This window comes from Gossypium arboreum, chromosome 2, assembly GCF_025698485.1.
Source record: "Gossypium arboreum isolate Shixiya-1 chromosome 2, ASM2569848v2, whole genome shotgun sequence".
NCBI classification, from domain to species: domain Eukaryota; kingdom Viridiplantae; phylum Streptophyta; class Magnoliopsida; order Malvales; family Malvaceae; genus Gossypium; species Gossypium arboreum.
The window spans coordinates 103528110-103554828 of NC_069071.1; the positions used below are offsets into that span (position 1 = coordinate 103528110).

The following is a 26719-nucleotide window of genomic DNA, read 5'->3' on the forward strand; positions in this document are numbered from 1 at the left end:
ACTCAGATTCGTGGTCTCAAAACCACCGTTTCGATTAGGGTCTAAATCAGGCTGTTCCACTTCTCAAGATTCAGTTTCATGTTGTGAGCCTTTAGGACTGCAAATGTCTCTGAATTCAAATGGAAGAAAAAATCAGTTGCTAAATGAATTCCAATTTGTTTAGGCTTCGACATGTTCCCTTATCAACTCGGTCTTTACTAACATGTCATCCACGTAGACCTCGAGCCCGCGACCTATCTGGTTCTTGAATATCCTGTTTGCTAGTCTTTGATAGGTTACTCTTGTATTCTTGAGGCTGAATAGCATGACCCAATAGCAAAAAAGCCCTTTTCAATGATGAAGATTGTCTTTTCCTGGCCACCTTGATCTAACAGAATTTGATTGTATACTAAGAAAGCGTCCATGAAGTTCATGACCATGTGACCTACAGAGGCATTCACTAATTGCTCAATCGAGGGTAAGGGAAAATTGTACTTAGGGCACACTTTGTTAAGGTTCGTAAAGTCAATACATATTTTCCATTAGTCGTTTTCCTTCTTCATCATTACTACATTCGAAACCCAATCCAAATATTCCATTTCTCTGATGAACCCTGCCAATAACAGCTTAGCTCCCTTTATTTCACCGTTTCCACCACTTGTGGCGTGAACTTTATTCTATTTTACTTTACTGGCTTCACCTCCAGGAGCACGTTCAACTTGTGCACAATTACTTGGGGGTCCACACACTCGGTATGTCTGCTGCAGACCAGGCAAAAACATCTAAATTCTTCCTCAAGCATCAGATCAATACACTCTTTTCTTCTTCTTCCAATGTTGAAGAAATTTTTACAGTCCTTTCTTCACCATCACAAAATAGTTACGGAAACTCAGTGTGTCAGTGGCCTCAGGTTTTTTGCTTCTATGCTTATCTCTCATGTCCAAACTATCTAAATCAAGAACCTGACTTGCCAATTCAGGTCTTTGTGAAATTTGCCCTTCGGCCACAGGCTCTCTCGCTTGCCTAATAGACAACTTATGACACTACCTTGTAGTCCACTAATCTGATCGCATGAATCCAACCCCAATCTTTTTTGGAAACTTGATTTTCATATAGAATGTTGCAACCACCATCTTTTCCATCCTCATTATTGGCCTTCCGAATACGGCGTTATATGCCATTGTATGGTTTATCACGTAGAACCGAACATATTACGCAGTTGTGTACTCGTTATCCTCTAAGGTGACTGGTAAGGTGATTGAGTCTCTCACCTCAACGAGGTGATTCATGAAACCGTACAACAGACTATCCTTGGACAACACATGTTGTTTTAGCTCCATCTTTTGATATATGTCCCAATACAACACTTCTACCACACTTCTGTTGTCCACTAATATTCTTTTAACCTCAAAACTCGCGACTGTTACGGAGGCCACCATCGGATCATTACCTTATTTATTGCAGACAGGTTCCTCGTCGTCACCAAATTCCACACTCCACTTCTCCTGCTACCTGGCCTCTTGGGAGTGCTAACCGACATTACACTTTGCATGTGTACCCTCATATTTGTATTAGAACCTGCCCAATCCTCGTCTATACTTATTATCACATGGATGGTGCCCTTAACTTTTTACTTACCCTTGGGATCGCTGCGCGAGCTCTGAACCTACTGCGAACCATTCTAATTTACGAACTCGGGGAGCTTGCTATTTCAAACCACCTCTTCTATATATCTTTTAGCGTGAAACAAACCTCGGTCTTGTGCCCCATGTCGTTGTGAAAAGCGCATCGGTCCCTCGAGTTCATATTTCTCCCAATGCTCCTCATCGGGGGTGGCTTGGGTAGGATTCCAAGGCTATTAACTTGAGTGAGAATGTAGGTTCAGGTAGCATTTAATGGGGTGTAAGCTTCATACCTTCCCTGAGGAACATATCTTTTGGTGTGGTCTTGCTGAGGTCTCAGGGGAGCCCTGAGTGTGTTATCTTGGGCCTGACTCTTTTGTGGCATGTCATTTTTTACTCGCAGTGATTGGCTAGGGGGCCCCATTTGCTACAAGGTCCTTCCTTGTTTCTGAACTTTCTGACTCCTGGCACAAGATACTCTTTTGATTTCCTCTACTTCTGTGAACTTGTGGGTTCACTCGTAAAGGTTAGCTAGACTTTACAGTCTATTATCCGTGAAAGAATATTATACGTGGTCATTTTGTACTCCCATGATAAAGGCATCTATGACCCACTGGTTCTCCAAGTTTTTGGTGTTTAGGGTCACCGCATAGAACCCCTTCACATAATCTAGAAGGGACTCGCCCCTTTGTTTTATGGACATGAGTCCCATAGGCATATTCATGATCGCTCCGTGGGCTCTGAATCTACCCAAGAACATCTATCTCAACTGTGAGAAGTTTTGAACTGAACCCTATAGAAGGGATAGGTATCAATCTTTGGCACTCCCTTTGAGCATTATGGAAAAAGCTTTGCACTTCATTGCATATGATGCTCCCAGTACATTCATGTAGCCATTGTACTGCATCAGAAGAGCTCATGGGTCCTTTCTTCTCTTGAACATATCTTTCGGGGCCTTGAAGTCAAAGTTTATCGCTGCGATTTCAAAGGTCAATGGGTTATTGGAACAAAACAACCAATCCATGTCCTACGATTTAGGGTGTAACGCCAGTATGTCTATGCGCAACTCATCCATTTCATTTTGTTATTCTTTGATCTGCATGCCTAGGGCCTTGTCCTGCGTGTTTTCATTATCTTGAAAGTCGGAGTTATCAGAATGCACCTTTCTTTACAACTCATGTTGAAAAGCTTTTTGTTGCTCGAACCGTGCATCCTGAGTAGCCATCTGTTCCATCATAAACCTCATTTGCTCCTAAAGGGCTAGAAATTGCTACGGGGGTGCCTCTTGGTTGAGAGGTGACAACTCTTGATCGGTAGAGATATTGAAGTCCAAAGGGCTAGAAGCTCCCCAATAGACTATATTGTCGAGATTTTCTGGTCTATCACTGAACCACCTAGCAAATAAGTTTGTTTCATTGTACCAGTCACCAGAACTTGACGCTCCGACCTATCTTAATAAAGAGTTGAAGGGGAAATTTTCACTCGAGTAAGCCATTTGCTTCGAAAACTGAAGAATGCTTAATCATATTCTAAAAAATCTAAAGATCGCGTGTTTGATCCACGCTCACCGTACCATTTGTTGAGTAATATGTTCCCGTGCGTTATTGATAGGAGTGTTCGGGTATTTATACATATTGTTATAGATGCTATTACAGCTCATGATAGGGATCCACTATTTTGTCTTGACTTTGCTGCCTCTAGTACTGACATTATTTGTCCCTAGTACTGTCATTCTCTGCGAACTCTAGGTCTGCTGGGTACGTGTCTACAGAGCATGTGGTCCTTTCTGTTCTTAGGACTAACATTCTGAGTGGGCTCTATGCTTGCTAGACACGTGTTTGGGTGGCCTGCAGAGCACGTGGTCCTTTCTACAAGCTCATTAGGTGTATATCAGCTGAGACTGTAGCCATATTTGGGTTTCTACGAGCTAGATCTGCGGCCTAGCCTTGCGAGCTGGATCCTTGGCTTTACCTTGCAAGCTGGGTCCACGAGCTCGCTTTGATGTCCTCTCGTGGTTTGCCTCACACTCAATCTTTTAGTGGGACCTATCTGGGTCACAAGTCGAGATAGATCCTTTCTAGGACTCGGGTCGATGATTACTGATGTATAACAAATAGGACATGCTCAGTACATTTACCTATACTTAGAGGTGTTCATGAGCCAAGCTAGACTCATGCATGGTATTAATAATATATATGTTATTAATAGAACCCCTGATTGAGTTAATGTTACGGTTTAACTGCATTCCAACTCGATTAGGAAATTATTACCATCCCTTTTATTAAATGATTATTATTATTTTGATGGCCTTTTTGTGTTTTCATACTTTTATATAGTTTTTAAATAAAAGAAGTAAAAATTAACATGTATAGGGATTTAACTTGTGTTTAATAAAAGTTATAAACAATTTTTTTACTATTACAGCAATAATAAATAAATTTTAGTAAAAAGTTAACTTTTAACATAAAGTGTTTTCTCTCACCAAATTTGTGTATTGATACTTGTATACTATTTATTAAATCTTTTACTAAGTTGGTGTTTCCCATCAATCGAGTCCCAACTCAATTAGGGAATAACCAAAAACCGGTTGTGTTTGCAAAGTTATATGATAATGTGAGTGTTTTTGTCTTCTTATATTCTTATAAATCAATACAAAATTATCCTTAATAAGATTTGAACTAAGAACACAATGCATATAAAACATTTTTATTTACCATTTGAACTAAAGCAATTTTTAATTTTTATTTGAAACTTTAATAACTTATATCCGTGTTCTAAATTTTCATAGATTTGTGTATCTATCTATATACTTACTATTTATTAAGTGTTTTATTGAGTTGTTACCCTCAACTGGTTCACCAACTCAATTAGAAAATTACAAAATGCTCTTCTATAATTAAAATAAATTTATATTATTTGAGGGTAATTTAATCTTTTAAGCAATCAATCCAAGCCCTTTTAAGTTCGTCTATATTATTTGTTCTATATATATTTCCATTAAATTTCTAAACATAAACAATTTAGCTGATTATAAAATAGAAAATTATTTAATACCACGCCATTAGAAAAAACTTCACAAACATGTTAAGGGTTTGACAAATGTATTATAGAGTGTAATAAAAAAATTAATTATATAAATAAATATGTTACTTATTACATCCTGTGAAATCTATAAAACCCCACCAACAATTTATCAAATAATTACCATTATAAAATATTCTCCAAAAAACACAACACATTATAAAACAAAAGGACAAAATAACACATTATAAACATGACTTCAAATCTTAAGAGTCTAGAGTCCAATCCCTATCCATACTTTAAATCTGTTTTATTTTTTAGACTTAATATTTTTACTTCAAATCTGTCTCATTTTTTAAACTTAATACTTTTTGTTCAAACTTCGAGCTTGGACAAACCCTACAAAAGAACAAGTTGATACTGAAAGTCAACCCTATGCTTTTGTTTCTTTTTCCTTTTTATAAGAGGTTTTTAAGATCTGTTAATGGTTTTTCCAGATAATAGCAAGGCTTATAAGCAAATTCATCAGCCCATTTCAGACAAAGGAAGTTGACATGGCTATTCTTGTACCTCTGCATATGATGTATTTTAGAAAATTTCAAGAAACACACTGATGTTAACCGGGTCAATAACCAGCAATCGTCAATGTAAATTCACCAACATGAAAAAAAAGCACATCATTGACTCAAGTCACTAACATTGAAACCTCTATTAATAGCATAATCTATGAAGCTATAGAGTGGCGCCACACAGTCACCATACTTTTCAAAGCCATCCAATTCGTTCTTAGCCTTGCTTCGAAGCTCTTCTATAATTTCCATCGACTTCTCGATCCCATACAAGCTCACATAACCTTTACCTTTCTTTTCCTGCCCCTCGGTTCCTTCTTTTTCTGTCAATTTTGACAGTAAAACATCATTCACCACTTCATACAATACACCCACAGCTCTCCCGTACCTCCTCAACCTTTCTATCTCGTCATCTTTGGCACCGGCCAACAATCCCCCACACACTGCAGAGCATTCACCCATTGCACCGTATTTTTTCTCTTGGATAAAATCAACAGTGTTGCCGCCTTTGAGGTCTAGGAACTGCCCAGCAGCCATGCCAGAAGACCCCACAGTGCGTGCTATCTCAGCAATCACATGCAAGAGCCGGGATTCAGGAACAAGTTCAGGAGGCGTATGCATGACAATATGGTGGAAGCCAAGAGGGAAGAGTGCATCACCAGCAAGGATCGCCATGTCATCACCAAAGACCTTATGGTTCGAAGGTTGGCCTCTGCGTTCTGGAGCATCATCCATGCAAGGAAGGTCATCATGAATTAATGAAGCAGCATGAACCTGTAAAAATGAAAAAAGTTCAGTTCTAACCTGCACTTATGATCATCTGGTACCGATTTAAACTACATACAGACAACATAAAAGACAACGTCAGTTTAAATAGAACAACTTGCAGACATCTCTTTGATTTAGCAACAAAGAATACTACATATTAAAACAAACTTCCATGGCCAGTGAATCTTCAAGAGTGTTCTAACAAAGCAATGAATTGTTTTTCTTGTATTTCTGAATTAAGTTTTGTACTCAGTTTAGGCAAATGATATTGCGCAAACATAATCCCAGCAATCTTCAGAAAAAAAGATAACTCTTCCTACTTCAATGTCAAACAGTGATTCTCGTTATAAATATGATAAAATCCTGATCCATTTGTTTATCAATTATAACCAAGATTGAATTCAGTGGACCACAAATTCAAAAGTATACTGCACCAGGGTTATATTCTCATTCCATGTGAGATTTTATGTTAATTTGAACATTGATATAATCATTCAAAAACAATCCAAAAACCATTCGGGAAAAGGTTACCTTTTCTCATAATCAACACTAATTCTAGTTTTTGATTCTCTAAAAATTAAACTCTATGAAGAAAGTAACCAATGCTTGATATTACATGCTGCAGCTACTAGAGCTTCATAAAGGGAAGATTCATAAAAATTTATAGAATTAAAACTAGATAAAGTAATCCAACCAAAGTTTTACACCATATTCCTTAAAGCAGATACCTAAGCGTGGTTACTAAAGAACAATCAGATCAAATCATGTGAATAGAGAGGAAATTGGATAAATGGGAAAAGAGGAGGCAACCATTTCAAGAGCACAAGCAGTAGGGAAAGCAGCGAGTCGATTATCCCCAAAGATTTCATAGGCAGCCACACACATAACAGGAGGGGCTCGCTTAGCACCCTTTGCAAGAACAGAATACCTCATAGCTTCATAGATCTGATCTGGGTATTTCACTGGGATTGCTTCTTCAAGCTTTTGAGTGATTTCTGCATAAAGGGTAGCCCAGTAAGCCTTTAAATCGAACTGGGTCAAATTTGATTCACTTGAAATTGATACAGATGGTGACGATAGGCATCGAATTGGGATGTGAATATCCTTGGGTTTCCTGGTAAGGTAGAGATTTGGAACTGATGTTAACACCGTTGAGAAAACCATCCTTTCTCTCTCTCTTTTTCCTTTTTCCAGTAAAAGTTGATTGTAGAAATTTTCCCTTTATATGAACTAAACTTATTTTGTTAGGTCAGTCAACTATGACATACGAAGCCATTTCCTCCATTAAAGCCATTTACTAGTGCAACTCAAAAGGATAGTGTTTATGATCAAAGAAAAAGAAAAAATTAATAGGCACTCACAATGAGTACAGAAGTTTGAAGCATAGTCACATATTTCGAATATGTCCAATCTTCACATTATAATTTTAAGGGCATTTTGCCAGAAAATGGATCTTGTCCATGCCAATTTAATCTTTGACTTTAAGGGTAATTGTTGGATTGAATTAAATTAAAAAAATTTGAATTAATCGAGTTGATTTTATTTTATCATTCTAACTTGATTTGAAATATTTATAAATCGAGTCGAGTAAGATAGAATTCGAATCAAATATTTAAATTTATTACTAACTTTCATATGCTCATAATTTATTTATTAATTTTTTATATATGAGTTAGCATATTTACTTATTTAGTTGTTTCAATTATCTTCTAATTATTGTCACTATGTTAGCATCTTTGCTTACTTAGTTGTTTCAATTATCTTCTAATTATTATCACTATGTATTTTGAAATTAAAAATATATTAAATATAAAAATGTTATTTTTAATAAAATATATCTTAAAGATAAAATGTGAAATTGATACCAATATAAAATTTTAACACGAATATTTTATGGTATCATCAATAATTTAATTTTAACATAAATTTATAAAGATTTAATATGATTAAACAATTCAATAATATAAATAGTATAAAATGTAAAATTTAATTTAATAATATAAATTGTAGATATAAATTAAAAAATTGACAGAAATAATTAAAAATTATTACTATTTAGATTTAAAAAATTTGGATGATTTTTTATTTAAAGGTAAAGGGTAAAAAGTAAAAGTTTAGGGCAAAATAAAAAGATGAGGTTGGGAGAATAAAATTTTTGGGGAAAGTAAACGGGAGAAAATATTCAAAAAACTTTTGGGAAAAAATGTGTTTGGAGTAGATGGGGGTGGGATGGGAGAGGAGTAAAAGTTTTGGGGAGAAAGTAAAAAAGGTTGAGGGTTTTGGGTAAAAATATAAAATATTATAGTTTGGTATTTGATTTATTTGAATTATTTGAATTCGAAAATTAAACTTATTCGAAATTAAAATTCAAAAAAAAATTAAATTAACTCGAATAACTCGATTCGTTTAACTAGAAATTTGAAAAAATAATTTAATTTATTTGAGTCAAATCAAGATTTGCTCACTCTTATTGACCCACACTATATAGTTTTTGGGGGTTTATTATTAGCATAAATAAGATTCCATTATAATCGATATAATTTTTTATTGGATAAGTTAGTGTCTTTTGTTCATTTAGTAAGTTAAGTGAATTAATGGTTAAATTAGCTATATATGCCAAAAAAAAATGTTTATTGGTCAAATAGGTTGATTTTTTGAAAATTTAAGGAAATCGATCGTTTTTTAGGAGAGTATGTGAAAGCGTATTCAGCTGGGTGTGCTTTCTATACAACTGGTAAGAAAGCGCGCCCAACTAGACACGTTTTTCCTTTAAGTAGCAAATTTTGACTTCTTTTAATATAATTAGTTTGTTTAGTTAGATAGTTAAATGATAGTGATTTTATTTTTGAGTCTTAGGTTCAATTCATCTCCCACTCACATTAGTACTTTTTTATTTTATGTTGTTTTAAGATTTTTTAATTTTTAATTAATATTTTTAACTTCCTTAGTTAAATGGTTAAATAATAATTTCATTCTTAAGACCCATATGAATATACCACACGAATTCGTTAGTATAGATGATGAAATTCCATAAATACAGAGTCAATTCCAATAGACTTATTGGAGGGTTCCATTGGCGTGCATCCAGTAAGAATTGAATCTATGAATTCACCAATTATGAGTTGGGTGCTTTAACCATTTAGCCATGGATACTTAGCGGGGATCCTCATACATGATGAATAACCAAATTCCAATTGAAATGAAATATTTAGGATAGATAATTGCAATTTAGGAGGAATCAATGAAAGGACATCAATTCAAATCCTGGATTTTCAAATTGAGAGAGATTAATAATTCTCACTATTTTTTAGATTCATGGACCCAATTCAATTCAGTGTGATCTTTCACTCACATTTTTTCCACCAAAACGTTTTATAAAACTCTTGGACTCCCTAATTTGGAGTACCCTACTTTCACGAGGGTAAAATGGTTTTATTGATATTGGGTTTGATAAATATCAATGCAATGAATTGTTTCAAAGCCAATCATAATTGGCTTATCAGAATAGAACAAAATTCATTTATTTGATTAATACATGTACCTTTGCAATTCAACATAGATCCAATCTATTTTATCGAAACATGTGATGAAGGGATTTGTTTTGTCCACTAAACCCAATTTTTAGAAAACACACACACACACACACAATTTTCGATAACTTCTTACTGTCTCTTCCAAAAATTCTCGATTGTTCAATTCTCATTTTCAAAACACATTTGTAATTTTTATTTTATGTTGTTTCAAGCTTTTTTTTAATTTTTAATTAATAAATATATTGTTTTAAATTTTTTATTTTAATTCATCTTTTAAATCTTTTAATTAATAACTCTTTTATTCATAAAATCAAATAATAATTATATAATTATATAATAAAATATATATTTTACATATATCATTATGTTAAAAATACTTGAAATTAATAACTCTTTTATATATAATAAAAACATCAACTAATTTTTTGATATATTTTTCTTTATATATAATATTTATATGTCAAATATTTATATTCTCCAAATGTATTGTGGGTATGGATTTCTAATATTATAAATGAAATAATTATTTTAAATATAATTATTATTTTAATATGTAAAATATTTAAAATATCATTGTTTTTCATCTACATTATGGGTATGATATTTCAGATATTTTTATAAGTGAACCAATTAATTATTTCAAATATAATTATATTTATATGTGAAATATTTTAAATACACATACAAAAATATATTATACTTAAATTTACAAGAATAATGCAATATTTATTTTTGAAAAAAATTCATAATATTTTTTTTGTATTGCTTAACTTTGTCTTTACTTAGTCTGCCCGATAAGTGACACGTTCTTTCGTCTAGCAAAGTCCAGGGTTACGATTTTGTTTTTTCGGTTTGTGTTTATCGCTTTTTTCTTTGCCGACAATAAAGTTTACGCTTTTGAGAAAGTTTTTTTGTACAGGTTGATTTCACAAAACTGCTTCTATAAAGAATCCAAGATTCATCGATTGCAATCCAAGATACATTAATTTGGTTTTAGTGGATTGAGATGGCGTTAGTGGATAATGATTTGGCAAACCTAAATCTTGATGAGGAAGAAGACGAAGGGCTACAATTCGCAACAGAGGAAGGACCGCAAGAACCACTTTATGATTTATGCTTATTCGGATGTGTTCTCACAGAAAGCGTGGTTAATTTTCTGGCTATGAAGAACACGATGGCTAATTTATGGCATCTGTTGGGGGGAATTCAAATCTCTAAACTTGGAGAAAAACGGTACCTGTTTAGATTTTTCTATGAGGTTGATTTAGAGCAGGTGATGAGTAAAACACCTTGGAATTTTAATAATCATCTTCTTATCCTTTATAAACTAAAAAACGGTGAGGATCCGAGTTTTGTTCCATTAGTTTTTTCTGATTATTCGTGTAAATTCATAACCTTCCACTAAGTTTTTTTACTGATCATGTGGCGCAATTATTAGGAAATTTTATTGGCAAAATTTTGGAACATGATACAAAATAGCTTAGTCAAGGTTTTAGGAATTTCATGCGTATTAGAGTTCAGATAGACATTAAAAACCACTCAAGAGGAAAAAGAAAATTCTGATTCCCCATTTAGATTCGATATTTGTAAGATTTCGTTATGAAAAATTATCTTTATTTTGCTTTCTTTGTGGATGTTTAGGGCATGAAGATTAATTGTGTTAGAAAAGGATTAACCTAAGGTTGAAATAAGTGGAATATGGATGGGATGTTTCACTTAGGGCACAATCTAGGAGGGCGAGCATTATTCCAAGCGTTTGGTTATAGGAAGATAATATAGGGCGAACTTTTGGGGGAAGGGCTGGTAAGAAAGATGTTCGAAATAACGAAAGAGGAATTCATAGCTTTGGTTTGTGATAAGAATTGGGGTTTATTAGTAATACTTTGGGACTTAACATCAAAGGAGATAAGCAGTAAGGAAAAGGAAAAGGGGTAATATGGCAAAGCGATGGGGAGAAGGAGGATATGGTTGAGGATATCAAAGAGATTCCCTTAGAGAACGGAGAAGGGAAGAAGAGATTTATGTTAGAAAGTCATATCTTAGATAGATTTCTGAATAGAGCTGAGGGTGGACAAGGGGAATAGAGAGGTACATATTATAAAAATCAGATATCGGTGACTGCCAGTAGGTAAGCCAGCTGGACACAATATAAATCTTAAGTTGGAGCGTCTATGGATTGGGGAGTCCACAGGGTGTTAGAAGACTTCAACATATGCTGACAATTTATAATCCTCGAATTGTCTTATTTATGGAGACAAAGTTAAATAATTCTCGGATGGAAAGAGTTTGACGACAATATGGGTTTAATTGTTGTATTGATGTTCCAGCAATGGGAACGAGAGGGGGTTAAGTCTTGGTTGGAAAAGTGAAGTAGCGATCAGTTTAAGAAGTTATTCCAAACATCAAATTGACGTCAATATAGAAGATAATGAAGTAAGGGCAAATTGGAGATTGATTGATTTCTATGATGCACCAGAGGCTCGTGGGAGAAGTGAGGCTTGGGATATTCTAAGGAGGTTAGGGAGAGAACATGATTCACATTGGCTGATTTGTGGGGATTTTAATGAGATTTTATATGCTTTCAAAAAGGAAAGAGATTTACCAAGGGATAAAGGTCAAATGGAAGAATTGAGGACAATTTTTAATGATTGTCGACTTGAAGATGTGGGTTATGCTGGAAGGTGGTTTACATGGTAACGTGGTAATCTTACAGCAACAAATATAAAAGAATAGCTTGACAGAGAGGTTGCAAACAAAGAATGGTTAAAGTTATTCCCTAAATTCACAATGCGACATTTGACTTACTCTTTCTCGGACCATTGCCCTTTGTTTTACAAACCAAAATTGAAGGGATGCTCAAAAGAAGGGATGGATTTAGATTTGAAACATGGTGGACTATGGAAACCTCTTGCGAGATAGAAGTGAAAAGGCTTTGGGTGATGTATAATGGAGGGGTGGAATGACGAAAATGTGCAAGTGTACACAATCACAACAAGTAATAAAATGACAAGTAAATGTCGAGTTATTGTATCCATAGGGACTATGAAAAGAATTATTTATGAATGCAATTTAAAGCATTTTAGTGAAGAAAAATATTTTGATTTGAGAAATGATTAAAAACTAGAAAACAAAGTAAAATAAATAAAATAAAGTTCTAATGCACAAATTCAAAAACTGATTTTAATCAAGATGACATAATTGTGTTAGATTAATTACATTTCTTAACTTAGAATTATTAAACTCATGTTTATGTTGTTACGAATAAATTCACAGCAACTCGGTAATTTGCTAACTTATGAACACATTTACCTACAAAAATCCATTCATCTCTTGACTATATCTCTATGTCAATTCAACCGATTAAACAAACTTTAAAAGGCAAATGTGTTAATGCACATACATACTTATGAAATTAAAATTAATCTCTTGTACATATCTCTATGCCAATTCAAACAATTAATTTAATCACATAAGCACATAAAAGATTATGTGAGGTAACAATGTATTTCTACCTTGAAATAGTTTAATCACAATAGCCTTGCAAGTTATGCAAGGCAATTGTATCACTCGATACCGTTGCTAATTTAACCCTCAGCTACCTTAGATGATTAAACATGCACTGATTAATATCGTGCCAATTAATTACAATTTCAATCCGTTTAAATAATTAATTCATTAGTTACCTTACAATTGTAATGCAAGAATAACTTAGTCATGGTTTTACTTAATCAAACATCTTATCGAGGCCTATAACAATACAAACACAATTTTAATAAATTAAAGAAGACGAAATGCAATCAGCCTAACACGAATTAAATTTAAGACATATTAATTCAATAAATCATATAAACATAAATATTCATAGACATGTTCATCATAACAACAACAAAATTTAAAAAGATAGGGATCAAGAAGCAAATCCGGTGTTTCTTCGTGGCTTGGCTAGGTTGTTCTGCTCTTTCTTCTTCACTTATTCTTTTCGAACCAAGGCTTCTATGAACACTTGAATACTGCTCCAAATGATGGATAAATGACTCTTTTTCAATAGGTGAAATCGGCAAGAGGACAAAGGAAAACAGATGGAAAAATAAAGAGAGAAAGTTGAGAAAGAAGAGAAGAGATGAGAAAGTTATGGTGTGGTGAAATGAGCAGCCAATGGGGGTTTTTATAGGGTGATAGGGCTGCTAAAAATAGCGAAAATCAGCAGCCAAAGATCCATCCCATGGCCGACCACACATGTGGCAAGTTTGAAGTTTTCAAACTTACTATATTAAGGTTGGGGCAAATCTATAAAGGCACAAATAGTGGAGGGGTTTGTTTGCAATTTGAACAAGTCTTCAAGGGTCATTTTGCAAGCTAATTAATCAGCCAAGTAAGCTGATTGGGTCAACATATGGGACATTTTTGGGCTGCCTAGTACTCAGTCGATTCGGTTTTTCTCGGTTCAGCTCAACTGGGCCACTTTTCATAATTAATTAATAATAATTTATTTAACCCAATTTAAATTGGATATAAATTAAAATAATTATATTATGAATTAATACACATAATTTTGACTGTCTTAGGCTGAAAAATTAATTATCCTTCATGCTTCAAATTGTTTCTCGATTTTGCACTTCTAGCAGTGTCTACCGAGTTGTTTTTCGCCCTTTGTGCAAATTTGTCGAAAATAATCCAAATTAATCAAAATTTATTATAAAATTAATTAAAAATCATTATGTTAATAATTTAAGTCCGAAATAATTATTTTATAGTAATTATATATTTTTCGACAATAATTTTACCAAAACTGCATGAATTTGAGTTAAAAAGAGCATGAAAAAGTGTGTATATTTTCGTGTTTCCAAGAGTGATGGAGAAATTAGAATTGGTAGGAAAAGGGTTGCAAAGATGGGTTATGGGAATCAAGAAGTTACGAAGAGGATTCAAAAAGAAGTTACTAGCCCGAATTAAAGACCTTGATGGAATGGAAAGGACAAATGAAAACCTGGCTCAATTAATTGATGCTAAAATCCATTTGAATTTGGAAATTGATAAAGAAGAAAAATATTGGGAGCAATGAGCTAGGTGGAATTGGTTAAAAGAAGGATATAGGAATACAAAATTTTTCCACAAATTTGCTTCCCATAGAAGAAGAGCTAACAAGATCGAAGAACTTGAGAATGAACATAGTCAACTAAGTTTTGAAAAAAGCGCATTGGAGGAGGTGGTTAAATAGTACTTTAAAAATTTGTTTTCATTAGGAGGTGTCGGTAATCTTGAATACATACTATCAGGAATTGGTACGCACATCTCGGATTCTATGAATATCATTCTAAGTAAAGATTTTACCAGCGATGAATTTTTTCTGCTCTTCAAAGTATGGGACCAACAAAAGCTTCCAAATGTGATGGTTTTCCGAGTTTATTTTTCCAAAGGTTTTGGCATATTATTGGACAAGAAGTTGGTGATATTTGTCTTGAGATTTTAAATAAGGGAGGGTCGATTGATAGAGTTAATTTAACAACTATTGTGCTTATACCAAAAGTGGCAAGTCCTACCAACCTCAAGAATTTTTGACCTATTAGCCTATGCACAGTTGTGTACAAGATCATTGCTAAGACAGTGGCAAATAGGCTTAAAAAAGGATGTATTAACAAGGCCCAGAGTGCACTTGTTCCAAGAAGACTCATCACAGATGATATTCTCTTGGCTTATGAATTAATGCATTCATTAAAACAAAGAAGAATCGGCCATAATGGAGGTCTAGTGTAGCAACCTGTTTTTAGGGTTAATCAGAACAGTGGTTTCGGGACTACAATCCGACATCAAAAAAAATTATTTCATTATTATTTTAATATTTACGAGTTAATTGTGATTTTTAAAAAAAGGTTTTTGATATTGTGATTTTTTTTTTGCTTTATAAGTGATTTATTAAGTTCAAATGGTTTTAGAAAATGAGGTATCAGGACCTCGTTTCTATAAACTGAGTCGTAAATATTTATAAGTGGCAATAAGATGATATTAAAGTTTTGTTGAAAAATTTTATCGTTTCGATAGTTAATTGAGCAAAAAGGACTAAATCGCGTAAAGTGTAAAAATTGTGTTCTATAAGTCAAATGTGTCTAATAGCTATGGAATATTAAAGTGGGAGTCCTTATTGGATAATTAGGCCTCTATTTTGGTTAGTGGAATATTTGGTTTGGCATTGTTGAAATTTATTTTATTTTTAATGGTTAAAGTTGGTATTTAGTAAATAAGTTAATATTAAATAAAACAAAAGAAAATTTTGGTTCATTATCACCTTCCACCACCGAAATTTCACATTTAGAACAGCCATGGAAGCTTGAGCATTCGGCTATACTCATTTCTCATGCATGTGAGTATTTTCTTATCCGTTTTTAATAATTTCTACATTTTTGAGATCGTTGCTTTGTGTTTTAACTAGCTCGTATCCCCGATTTCAAAACTGTTAAAGTATTTGAATGTTTTCATTGTTGAATGCATGAGTATTTTGTTGGTTGATGATGGAAAATAAATCATCGTTCTTAAATGTACAAGTTTTGTAAAGTGAATTTTGGTAAAAATATCAATTTTGGATTAAATTGTGAAATGTGGAAATTTAGTGGTTACAATGTGAAATAAATTGAAAATATGGGCTGATAGTAATATATGGAAAATTAGGCTAGCTTGGGTTTGTATTTAATTTCATGAAATTGTGATTTTAAGTGATGAGGACTAAATTACAAAAATGCGAAACTTTAGGGGTAAAATAGTAATTTTACTAAAATATGAAATTGAGTTAAAATGAATAGAATATGAATTGTAATAGTTGAATTTGATTGATTAGATCAAGTTAAGCCTCGTACGAGTCTATATCGAGAGAAAAACGAAGTGTCAGATTCGTCATTACCGCGAACGAGGTAAGTTCGTATGCTAATAAACGTACTTTAATTGTGTTATAAATGCTTATTTATTATTGAATTGAATTGAATGCTAAATGGTCATGATTACGAGCCAAAATCGACAGAGTTACGACATTCGAAAGCCTCGTACGAACCTTAGGAATAGTATAGGATACGAATGTCATGACATTAGATTATTGAGATATGATTACATGTAAGACCTTGTGTGGGACAGTGGCATTTTATTGTGATTACATGTAAGACCCTGTGTGGGATAGTGAATTTGTATTGCGATTATGTGTAAGACCATGTGTGGGACATCGACATCGTTAGTCGACTTCGTGTAAGACCCTGTGTGGGACAGTGGCATCAATATACGATAACATGTAAGACCGTATCTAGGATATGGCATTGTACGAGCTATATGTGATTACTGAGTATCCTTAATGATTCCGAATGGTTCAACAGGCAAAGCCAAGTCAAGAAAGAAAGTGTAAAAGAATTAAGCAATGCAGGTACGTAAAGAATCTATGTGAGAATTAAATGAAAGTAAATTGGTGATCTCATATAGTATTATGTATATTATATAAGAATGAATTGTATATAGATATGTTTCATGTCAAATGTGTTTATTTGACTATAATGAAGTATGCATTGAATGATATGTGAGATATGAATTATAGTTGTTATAACTAAATATACTTATGGTAACCGATTAATAAAACCATAACCGAATTATAGCACGTGAAAGAAAGACCACGGCAGGGCCTTGGTAATGTATGAGTAAGACCATAGTTGGACTATTGGATCGGAAAATCGATGAATTTGTATCATAAGTACTTATAAACTAGAAAGGTTTGATAAGAGTATGTGTGATAAATAAAAGGTATCAGTACAGGTGTGTATGGAAAACTACTCAAATATCGAGTTATATAAAATTGAGAACTTACGAATGAGGACATGAATAATTTGAAATTAGTTCATGAATTGATGCTTTAAATGTTAATGATTTATCTAATTTGAAGTTGTTATATGAATGTTATGGTCATTTTATGCTCATATATGAACTTACTCAGCTGTGAAGCTTACTTTGTGTTATTTTTCTATGTTTTGTAGTGTTTCGGATGATTGCTCGGGTTGGAAGTTAACGGAGATCGTATCACACTATCCTGTTATTAATTTACAGTATTTTTACACTTTGGGGCTTGGTTTATGGCATGTATAGGCTAGTGTTAATATGGTATATTTTGTTGTGATTTGGCTTATAAATGTTGTTGAGTAATAACCATTTAAGTTGGCTTGATGCATAAGTTTAGTTAATCATGTATGATGTATGATGTATATATAGCCTTGTGTTTTGGCATGTTTTGGTATGGTTGAGTTGGTATATTTTATGGCCTGAAATAGATGATGAAAGGATGAGAAAAAAATGCATAAGGAATGTAGGTAAAATTTCTGATAATGATATGTTGTTTTGAATATGTAATTTAGTAGTTGAAAAGGTTGTGATTTGAGTAGTAATTTGCTTGAGATGAAATGGTATGATTTGTATATGAATTTGGCATGTTTTGATTGCCTATGTGTGTATTGAAATAGATTGAAAAGTTGTGGTTTTAGGTGTGCTTGTGAAGGGTGAGAAATGTGGCTTAAAACAAGCCTATTTTCACTCCACACGGCTAAGCACACGGGCGTGTGACTCTACCGTGTGTGACACATGACCTTGGTACACGGCCGTGTGTCCCCTAGGGTAGTCTTTCGAATTAAGGCAGTATACCCTACAGTTTTGACACGGCCTAGACACACGGGAGTGTCTAATGGTCATGTGTGTCACACAAGCTTGCACACGGATGTGTGTGGCTACTTCGAAGGGTACACGGGCTAGACACACAGGCATGTGGTCAGCCGTGTGACCCAAGTCAGTAACCTCCCTAATTTTCACACAGCCTGGAACACGGGCGCTCATGTGGCCGTGTGGACAAGTCAGTATGTATGCCCTATTTTGCCACAGCCTAGACACACGGGCTTGTCTAATGCTGTGTGAGGTACACGGCCTGTTCACACGGGCGTGTGACCTGTATGACTTTGAAAAATGTTTAAGTTTCAAAAAATTATGTATGAGCTCAGTTTAGTCCCAAACCACTTCTAAGCTTGATGTAAGGTTGTGATGAGCCTTTTTAAGGGACAATATGATTGTGATTGTTAAAAGTTTTAAATTGCACGCAAGTTTAATATCTCGGATGTGTATGAATGTTATGTTGTAAGTCTGGTAATGCCTCGAACCCTGTTCTGGCTTCGGATACGAGTAAGGAGTGTTATATCTAGCCCTAAAACTGGATATGAATAAGGCATATGACAAGGTGGAGTGGTTTTTTTAGGAAAAAGTCATGCAAAAAATGGGATTTGTAGAGTCTTTTGTGTCTTTAATCATGAGATGTGTATGAACAGTTAATTATTCAGTTTGTTTGAATAGGGTGATGGGCGAGTGCTTCAGACCAATAAGGGGTTTGCGTCAAAGTGACCCCTGAAGTCCCTATTTATTTTTAATTTCTAGTGAAGGTTTGTCATCCTTAATGAGGCTTGCAGCTAGGAAAGGTTATCTTAAAGGGGTAAAGTTTTGTCGTAAGGGTCCCTTAATGACACATTTATTGTTTGCATACGACTACATTCTTTTTGGGGATGCCACAGTTAAGGGAGCAAATAATCTTAAAGCGGTATTACGAGAATATGAAGTATGTTCAGGTCAATTCATTAATTTCAAAAAGTCAATGGCATATTTTAGCACAAATGTCTCTGAGTAAAAATGGGAACAAGTAGCTCGTATATTGGGAGTTCAAACCTCTAAAAGCCTAGAGAAATATTGGGGTTACCTAATATGGTTGGGAAGGATAAAAAAAAAAATTCCAAATACTAAAGGACAGGATGATTAGTAAGGTTAGAGGGTGGAGCACTAGATTTTTGTCGGTAGGAGGAAAGGATGTTTTCATAAAAGTAGTATTGCAGGCTATTCCTACTTACTCTATGGCGTGTTTTTTATTACCAAAATCATTGTGCAAAGAGTTGGAAAATATTATGAGCCGATTTGGTGGCAAAAAAGTCATGCAGAACATGGAATTCAATGGTGTGAATGGAGTAAGCTTAGTGACCTAAAAGAGGACGGAGGAATGGAATTTCAATGCCTTTCAAAATTTAATGTGGCAATGCTAGCTAAACAAAGTTGGCGTTTAATTTGTTACCCAAATTCATTGTTAGCCAAATCTTTAAAAGCCAAATATTATCCAAATTTAGATTTTCTGCATGCAAGGTTAGGGAACTTATCATCATATACCTGGAGAAGCCTATGGTCGACAAAAGGAATTCTTGACAAGGGGATGGGATGGCGAGTTGGTTCGGGGACACAGATACAAATCTAGAATGATGTATGGGTCCCAAGCTCGGATGACTTCAAGGTTCAATTTCCAAGTATTACCCAAAATCTTATGTTAGCTTCTGATTTAATTGAATAAGACTCAAATCAATGGAAGAATGAGTTAATTTGGCGTACCTTCCATCTAGATGACACATCAAGGATTCTTTGTATCTCACTCCTGCTTGAGAAAGAATTAGACAAATTCATATGGCAAGGTGAGGCTTCGGGAGTTTACACAGTGCGGAGTGGGTACAAAAATTTAATACAGATTGAAAGATCAACAAATTTATAACAAAACCAAAATTATTACAAACCCATGTACAAAGAATTATGGAAGATGGCCTTGCCTTCTAAAACAAAAATTCTGGTATGGAAGATCTTAAATAATTTTCTACCTACTTTTTCAAATCTATATCAACGCAGAATACGGGATTCAGCGATTTGCCCAAGAAGCAGAAACAGTGATGAAACAAGAGAACATGTATTTCAACATTTTTTTTTGCAGCAGGTGTATGGACAAGGTTAGGAATTGGATGCCCCCTGGAACAAAATCAGGTACAATATAAGGACTAGATGCATTACTTATTAGAAAAAAATTCAAACAGTCAGATAAAATGTATTGTGTGTACTGTATAGGGTTTATGGTCAACCAGAAATAAGCTGCTTCGTGAAAATAAGGTACAAACAGGAGAGAGAGTTGTCCAATTTATTCTAGACTACATGCAGGAAATTGAAAGGGTAAATAGAAAGGTACCTGTCAACATAGTAGCTAATGAGAATTGGAGCCCACCAGACGACTTGAATGTCAAAATCAATTTTGACGCTGCATTTGAAAGACAGAATAATAGATCGTGTACAGGGATTGTTATTAGAAATTCCTTAGGTCAAGTCTTAAAAGCAAAAATATATAGGAACGAACACATACCAACGGTGTTCACAGTAGAAGCTCTCGCATGCGTCCAGGCAATTAGATTTGGTGGCAGAGTCTAGATTCTTACGAGTTGAAATCGAGGGTGATACGTTAGCTATCATTAAAAAATTACAAAGTGAGGAGGAAGATGGATCTGAAATTAGAGCGTATATTGTTGATACTAAAATCTTATGCAGTAACTTTATTACTTGTGATTTTCGACATGCAAGGAGACAAAAAAAAAATAAAGTAGCACATCTATTAGAAAAAGAAGGTTTAAAGGAAAATGAAAATACGTATCTCAGTTCTGGTCTCTCTTGTAAAGTTGTAAGGGCCGTTGAAGTCAATAAGCAAGGCGGTGGTTGAGCATATTGAAGGTTCTCTGGTTAAATCTTTCGGAGGACCTGAAAATGGGGAGGCTGGCTCTTTTTTTTTTTTTTTTTTAAGAGACTTAATGATTGGGTTCTGGGTTTTTAAAGAAATATGGAAGAAAAAAATGGAAAGGTATTTCAAACTTGTGTTGATCCATTAAGGGAACAACCATAATAGCGAGTAAAATCGCTTATAATGTAAATACTTTTACCAATTACAGAGGTGTTGAGAATGATGATGGTTTGCTTGGAGGAGTGTTGTAGAGGAAAAATGTGGAAGAAGTGAAGAGACCGTCTAAAATGGTGGCTGGCTGTGAGCTTTTTTTTTAAGGTTTATTTTGAAATGTTGGTTTTCTAGTTTTTTAGGTTTTTTTTTTTGTTTGGATGGGTTTGGGCTCTTTGGTATGGGTCATGATTTTGGTTATATATATATATTTTGAATTTTAATTGCAGCCCAATCTTTATAAAAAAATTTTAGTACACTTATAATATGGATTGAAAAATAATTATCACACATATAAAAATTATATTTACTAAAAATAATCAGATTTGTAGTAATTATTTGATTTTATGAATAAAAGAGTTATTAATTGAAAAGATTAATTAAAATTAAAAATTAAAACAATATGTTTATTAATTAAAATAGAAAAACTTGAAACAACGTGAAATAAAAATTAGAAATGTGTTTAGAAAAGGTGATTAAACCTGAGTCTTAAGGATAAAATTACTATTTAACAATTTAACTAAGTAAACTAATATATTAAAAATATTAATTAAAAAAAGCTTAAAACAACGTAAAATAAAAGGTACAAATGTGAGTGGGAGAAGAATCAAACCTAAGACTCAAAGACAAAACCATTAGCATTTAACCATCTGACCAAAGAAACTAATTGTATTAAAAAAGTCAAAAATTGCAAGTTAAAGGAAAATTGCGTCCAACAGGGTCGCGCTTTCCTACCAGCTATGCAGAAAGTGCACCCAACTAGACGCGCTTTCATACTCTCTCTCCAAAAACGACATATTTCTCTGAATTTTCAAGAAAATCAGACTATTTAGCCAATAAACCTTTCTTTTTGGCATATATGACCTAAATTAATCATAAGTAGATTTTGTATAAAAATATATCTTTTGGAAGTAAAAAATATATTATTTTTATTTATTTTAAATATGTTTATAATATATATATAAAATATCTAATTTAAATATATATAATAGTTAGGTAGCCAATTTAATTACTCGAACTAAATTAAATTTTTTCTGCCGCTTGGCACATCTTTCACTGCTCTTTGGCACAGATTTTGCTATGTAGCCAGGGGCAAAGCCAGAATTTTTTTTTAGGGGGGGCCGAAATGAAATTTTAATTTTTAATAGTCTATATTTTTGTAATTTTTAAAGGATTAAATTAAATTTTCATAATTTTAAGGGGGCCAAAGTGCAATTTTACCTTTACTAATTTAAAATTTTTAAAATTTTCTAAAGGTGCAAAACAACAATTTTTCATTTTAGGGGGGTCGAGGCCCCTGCCAGCCCCCCTGGATTCGCCTTTATGTGTAGCACAACTTTTTTCATTCTAGTTTTTTTTTGTTCTGATTTTGATGGAGAAGGCTGTAGCGAATCTTTCTCTAGGAGAAGAGGAGGAGGACACGCTCCATCTAAGAGTGGATTCAATGGAAAAGGATCTATCTTATGTGAATTGTTTTGTGGGTCTTAACATCTAGCCTGGTAAATTTCCAGGCGATGCGGACGACCCTTGTAAATATTTGGCATCTGATTGGGGGTGTTTCTATTTTGGATCTAGGGGAAGGTAGGTTCATGTTTTAGTTCAATCTTAAGGTAGATGTAGATAGGATTGAAAAAGATGGACCTTGGAGTTTTAATTATCATCTTTTGATTTTTCATTGGTTGTTAGAGGGGGAAAACCCATTAGGTGTCTGGTTAAATTGGGTGGATTTTTTTGTGCTGGTTCATGGCATTCTACATGGATTTATGTCTGAGATTGTTGCAAAACAATTGGGTAATTTTATTAGGGATTTTTTATAATACGATGTTACAACTTTTCAAGTAGGAAGTAAGAGGGTCATGCGTATTCAGGTAAGAATGGATGTTTACAAGGCATTATGAAGGAGAAAGAGGTTTGTGCTTCCAAATGGTGTAAGTGCATATGCATGTTTTGAGTAATAGAAACTAATGTTATTTTGCTTCTTGTGTTGCAAATTGGGTTATGGAGAGAGTTTACGTCTGTTATGGGCTACAGTTCCGAAGCATAAAATTGTGTTTCAATGGGATCTTACCTTGCGTGTTCCGTCGCATAGGGCTGCAGCTTGGAAGAGTAAATGGTTGGTAGATGACAGGAATGGTAGAGGGTCGAATTTTGGAAATTTCCCGATTGGTGTGGGTGGGATTAGATTAGATTCTTCCAAATCTTATCCCATGAATCAAGGAGTAAAGGAATGGGAGAATTCTAGCGCATTTAAAATTCAAAAGTGTAATAGCCCAATCCGGGCCCATAAAATAAATAAATAAAAGCAGAAAAAAATTAAATAAATTAATAAAAGTTTTACAGTCCATTTACAAAACCCAAAATTATTAGCCCATTTACATAGCCCAAGGGACCCATTAACCCTATACCTGGTTACACCTAAAACCCAACAGCCCAAATACCCAAACCCAAACTAGCGAGACTCAATGCCTAAACCGAATCTGGAAACCCTAGGGTTTCTAGAAACTTCACGCCGCAAGTACCCCAAGCGTCACGCCCTTTCATCTCACGCCGTTCCAGTCGGCTTCATCGGGGCCGTGACTCCAGCTCTATATCATGCAGTAATCGGCGCACGAATCGTCGCCAGCGCATTCACCGCCAGATTTCTCACTGTTACCTGCAAAAAGGGAAAGAAACAGCAGAGACGAAACAAATATAGCAAGAAATAAAATCAAGATTGTAAATATATTTTTTCAGTGGCTATAAAAGCCCAAATCAAGAACGATGTAAGACTACAGTTTTTTTATACACATATATACAATAAAAGACCAGCAGTGGATTAAAGAAATAGAGGTGATTATTTCATTTTTCTCTCTTTATAAATACATACAAATATCGTAAAATAAAACGAAAAAGACTTATCGCCGGATTCGCGTCAAAAAATGAAGCTTTCCAGCTTCTGGTTGCCGTATGTGGTGGAGTTGATGGCGGCGCGTAGGCGCGTGGGAGCCCAGGGACGGAGGCTCGACGAACTCAAGAAGGTTGGCCCTCAATCCTCTTCGAGGTTTTTTTGGTTTTTTTAAAGACGGGTTTAAAATGATTTTTAGGCTGAAAGTTGGCTTTTATAGCCTCACAGAAACGGCGTCGTTTTGCTTAAAACGATAAGCTTCAAAACGGCGTCGTTTCAAAGCTAGGATTCGCTCGTTGACCCGCGACCTGGATAGGATTCGCGCGTTTTTGTTTAAAGGGCAAATTGCCCAATTAATCCTTCCGCATTTTTAATTTCATTTTATTTTTTTAATTTGGCCCTGACCTTTTATTTTTGTTGCAATTTGGTCCTAGCTGCAATTATAAAACTTATTTTGGGAAACGACACCATTTTGGGATTAGGGTCAAATTACCCAGTGAGTCCCTCAAGCTTTATAGCGTGTTTCAATTAGGATTTTTTATTTTTTAAATTTTACCCTAGAGCTTTGTTTCCATTTAATTTTTTCCTTTCTATTTTTTTCATATATATTTTATTTTAAATATTTTATATATTATTTATTTTACTATAAATATTATGTATATATATAAATGATTTATTATATATATTATTTTTACTTATGCACTTATTTATTATTATTTATCTATGTTTTATTTATATATTTTATAATATATTATATCATTTTACTATATATATTATTCATTATATTATTTTTATTATATTTAATGTTACTTTAATATTTATTATTATGTATAATTTTAAAATTTTCATACTATTATTAAATAATATATATATCATTGTTAATTATTTAGCATATTATGAAAAATTCTAAAATTTATTATAAAGTTTTGCACATATTTAATATAGTATTATTTATATAAATATATATTAAGCTATTATATCATATAATATATTTGCTTTAAATATTTTTTTCCTCATTTATTTTTCAAATTGTTTTTAATTTTTTATCCTTTTGTATTTTATTTGGTATTGTTTTAATATGTTAATTTTATCTCATGGGATATTTTTATTTTATGTTATTTTGTTATTGTTATATATTCGTATGAAAATTGATTATTTATGTCGTTATTTTAAGATTATATTCGCATAAAATACTATTATATATGTGTAATTTGTATTGTTATATTCATTATTTTACTATTTTGTATTTTGCATGAAATAATAATGTGTGTATATTTATGTTATTATATATGCATGAAATGTTAATGTATATTGTGTAATTTATGTCGTATTTATCATTTTCTATATTATATTTGCATGAAATGTTAAAGTACGTAGTTTAATTAGTTTAATATTGATCCTTTTAATAGGTTAAATGCATCATCGCTTTTAAAGTTTTATATTTCATTTAATCCAAAGGAATTTTAAAAAAACGAGGCAGTATCTTTTGTATTTAGGAATTTGGGAAATAGTGCCCTAACATGCTAGGTTGCGATTTCTCATTTGTCTAAAAGTCTAAAGTATCCTTTTAAATAGATTTTGTAAGTCACGAGATGATTTTAGTTACTAAAGTTTAAGAATATCGTGTCCAATCATGCTGGATGTGATGTTTGCACTCTTTTGAAACGAAAGAATCTCGATTTTCAGCTCAAATTATTCCATTTTTTTTTTTAAAAAATGATCCTTTTGTTATATTCTTTCAAACTTTTGACATTAGGACAGAAAACTATTCAATTTGGTACCAATATTGGGCGTTGCGAGGGTGTTAATCCTTCTTCGTGCATAACGGACTCCCGAACCTGTTTTCTCGTATTTTTCGTAGACCAAAATGTTTTATAAAGGTGATCCAACCACACCTAAAAAGTTTGGTGGCGACTCCCATTTTTTAAAGAAAACCTCCCTTTTAAAAAAAGGTTTCGACAGCTTGGTGACTCCACTGGGGACTACTAAGAGAGTCAAGCCAAGAAATTGATTATTTTCTGTCTTAATGTTGGAAGTTTGGAAATTTTTAAAATATTGATCTTTTTACATGTGTTTGCTGCATATTGTTTCCGCACACATTGCATTTGCATGACCGCTGTGGTCGCACCTTTAAGTGGGAGTGAGAAGCTACGCTTTCGTGAGGTTTTCACCTCCGTATGGGCTAGTGGACTGCTTCCAGGATACATCCGTACCTATGTCTTCGTGAGATTTTCATCTCCGTATGGCCATAGGAAAATGTGTTCCCCTGAACCGAACTTGGTCCATATAAGCCTATAATGGGTGAGGACCGAGGAATCTGCTAGTTCAGGTACCCTTGGTTTAGAACTGAAACGCATATAGTGAACTTTAAGTGCTTACCCTAGGGAGTAGAGTGATAGCCTTTAGTAAGCTACCCTTATAAGTGTTTGTTTGTTATACTTTTATATGATACTGACTTACTTTATTTTGCTATCATTGCATGTCACTCAACATTTAAAGGTATCGATTCACGGTTCGATTTCTGGATTAGAAAGTTTTGTAATGAGGAA

General features: G+C 33.6%; 2 protein-coding genes across 2 annotated transcripts; both read right to left on the minus strand.

Annotated features, from left to right (window-relative positions):
* Window positions 1-5183: 5183 nt before the first annotated feature.
* LOC108467309 (heterodimeric geranylgeranyl pyrophosphate synthase small subunit, chloroplastic) lies at window positions 5184-7374 on the minus strand. Its single transcript, XM_017767935.2, has 2 exons — window positions 6770-7374; window positions 5184-5965 (listed from the first exon to the last, which is right to left on the minus strand). Exons 1-2 carry the CDS (start codon window positions 7121-7123, stop codon window positions 5300-5302), a joined length of 1020 nt encoding a protein of 339 aa, XP_017623424.2. The 5' UTR covers window positions 7124-7374; the 3' UTR covers window positions 5184-5299.
* A 12666-nt stretch (window positions 7375-20040) lies between these two features.
* LOC108466629 (uncharacterized) lies at window positions 20041-21449 on the minus strand. The gene is made up of 3 exons (XM_017767016.2): window positions 20708-21449; window positions 20537-20605; window positions 20041-20322 (listed from the first exon to the last, which is right to left on the minus strand). Exons 1-3 carry the CDS (start codon window positions 20812-20814, stop codon window positions 20178-20180), a joined length of 321 nt encoding a protein of 106 aa, XP_017622505.1. The 5' UTR covers window positions 20815-21449; the 3' UTR covers window positions 20041-20177.
* Between the last annotated feature and the right edge of the window lie 5270 nt (window positions 21450-26719).

Excerpts from the sequence above, each read along its gene's own strand:
- LOC108467309 (XM_017767935.2), bottom strand. The coding sequence starts at position 7,123 with ATGGTTTTCTCAACGGTGTTAACATCAGTTCCAAATCTCTACCTTACC. Across the intron at positions 5,966-6,769 it reads CTGCTTGTGCTCTTGAAATG|GTTCATGCTGCTTCATTAAT; the intron begins GTTGCCTCCTCT and ends TCATTTTTACAG.
- LOC108466629 (XM_017767016.2), bottom strand. The coding sequence starts at position 20,814 with ATGATAGCTAACGTATCACCCTCGATTTCAACTCGTAAGAATCTAGAC. Across the intron at positions 20,606-20,707 it reads TTCTACTGTGAACACCGTTG|CGTCAAAATTGATTTTGACA; the intron begins GTATGTGTTCGT and ends TTTCAAATGCAG. Across the intron at positions 20,323-20,536 it reads ATTAGCTACTATGTTGACAG|GGGGCATCCAATTCCTAACC; the intron begins GTACCTTTCTAT and ends ATTTTGTTCCAG.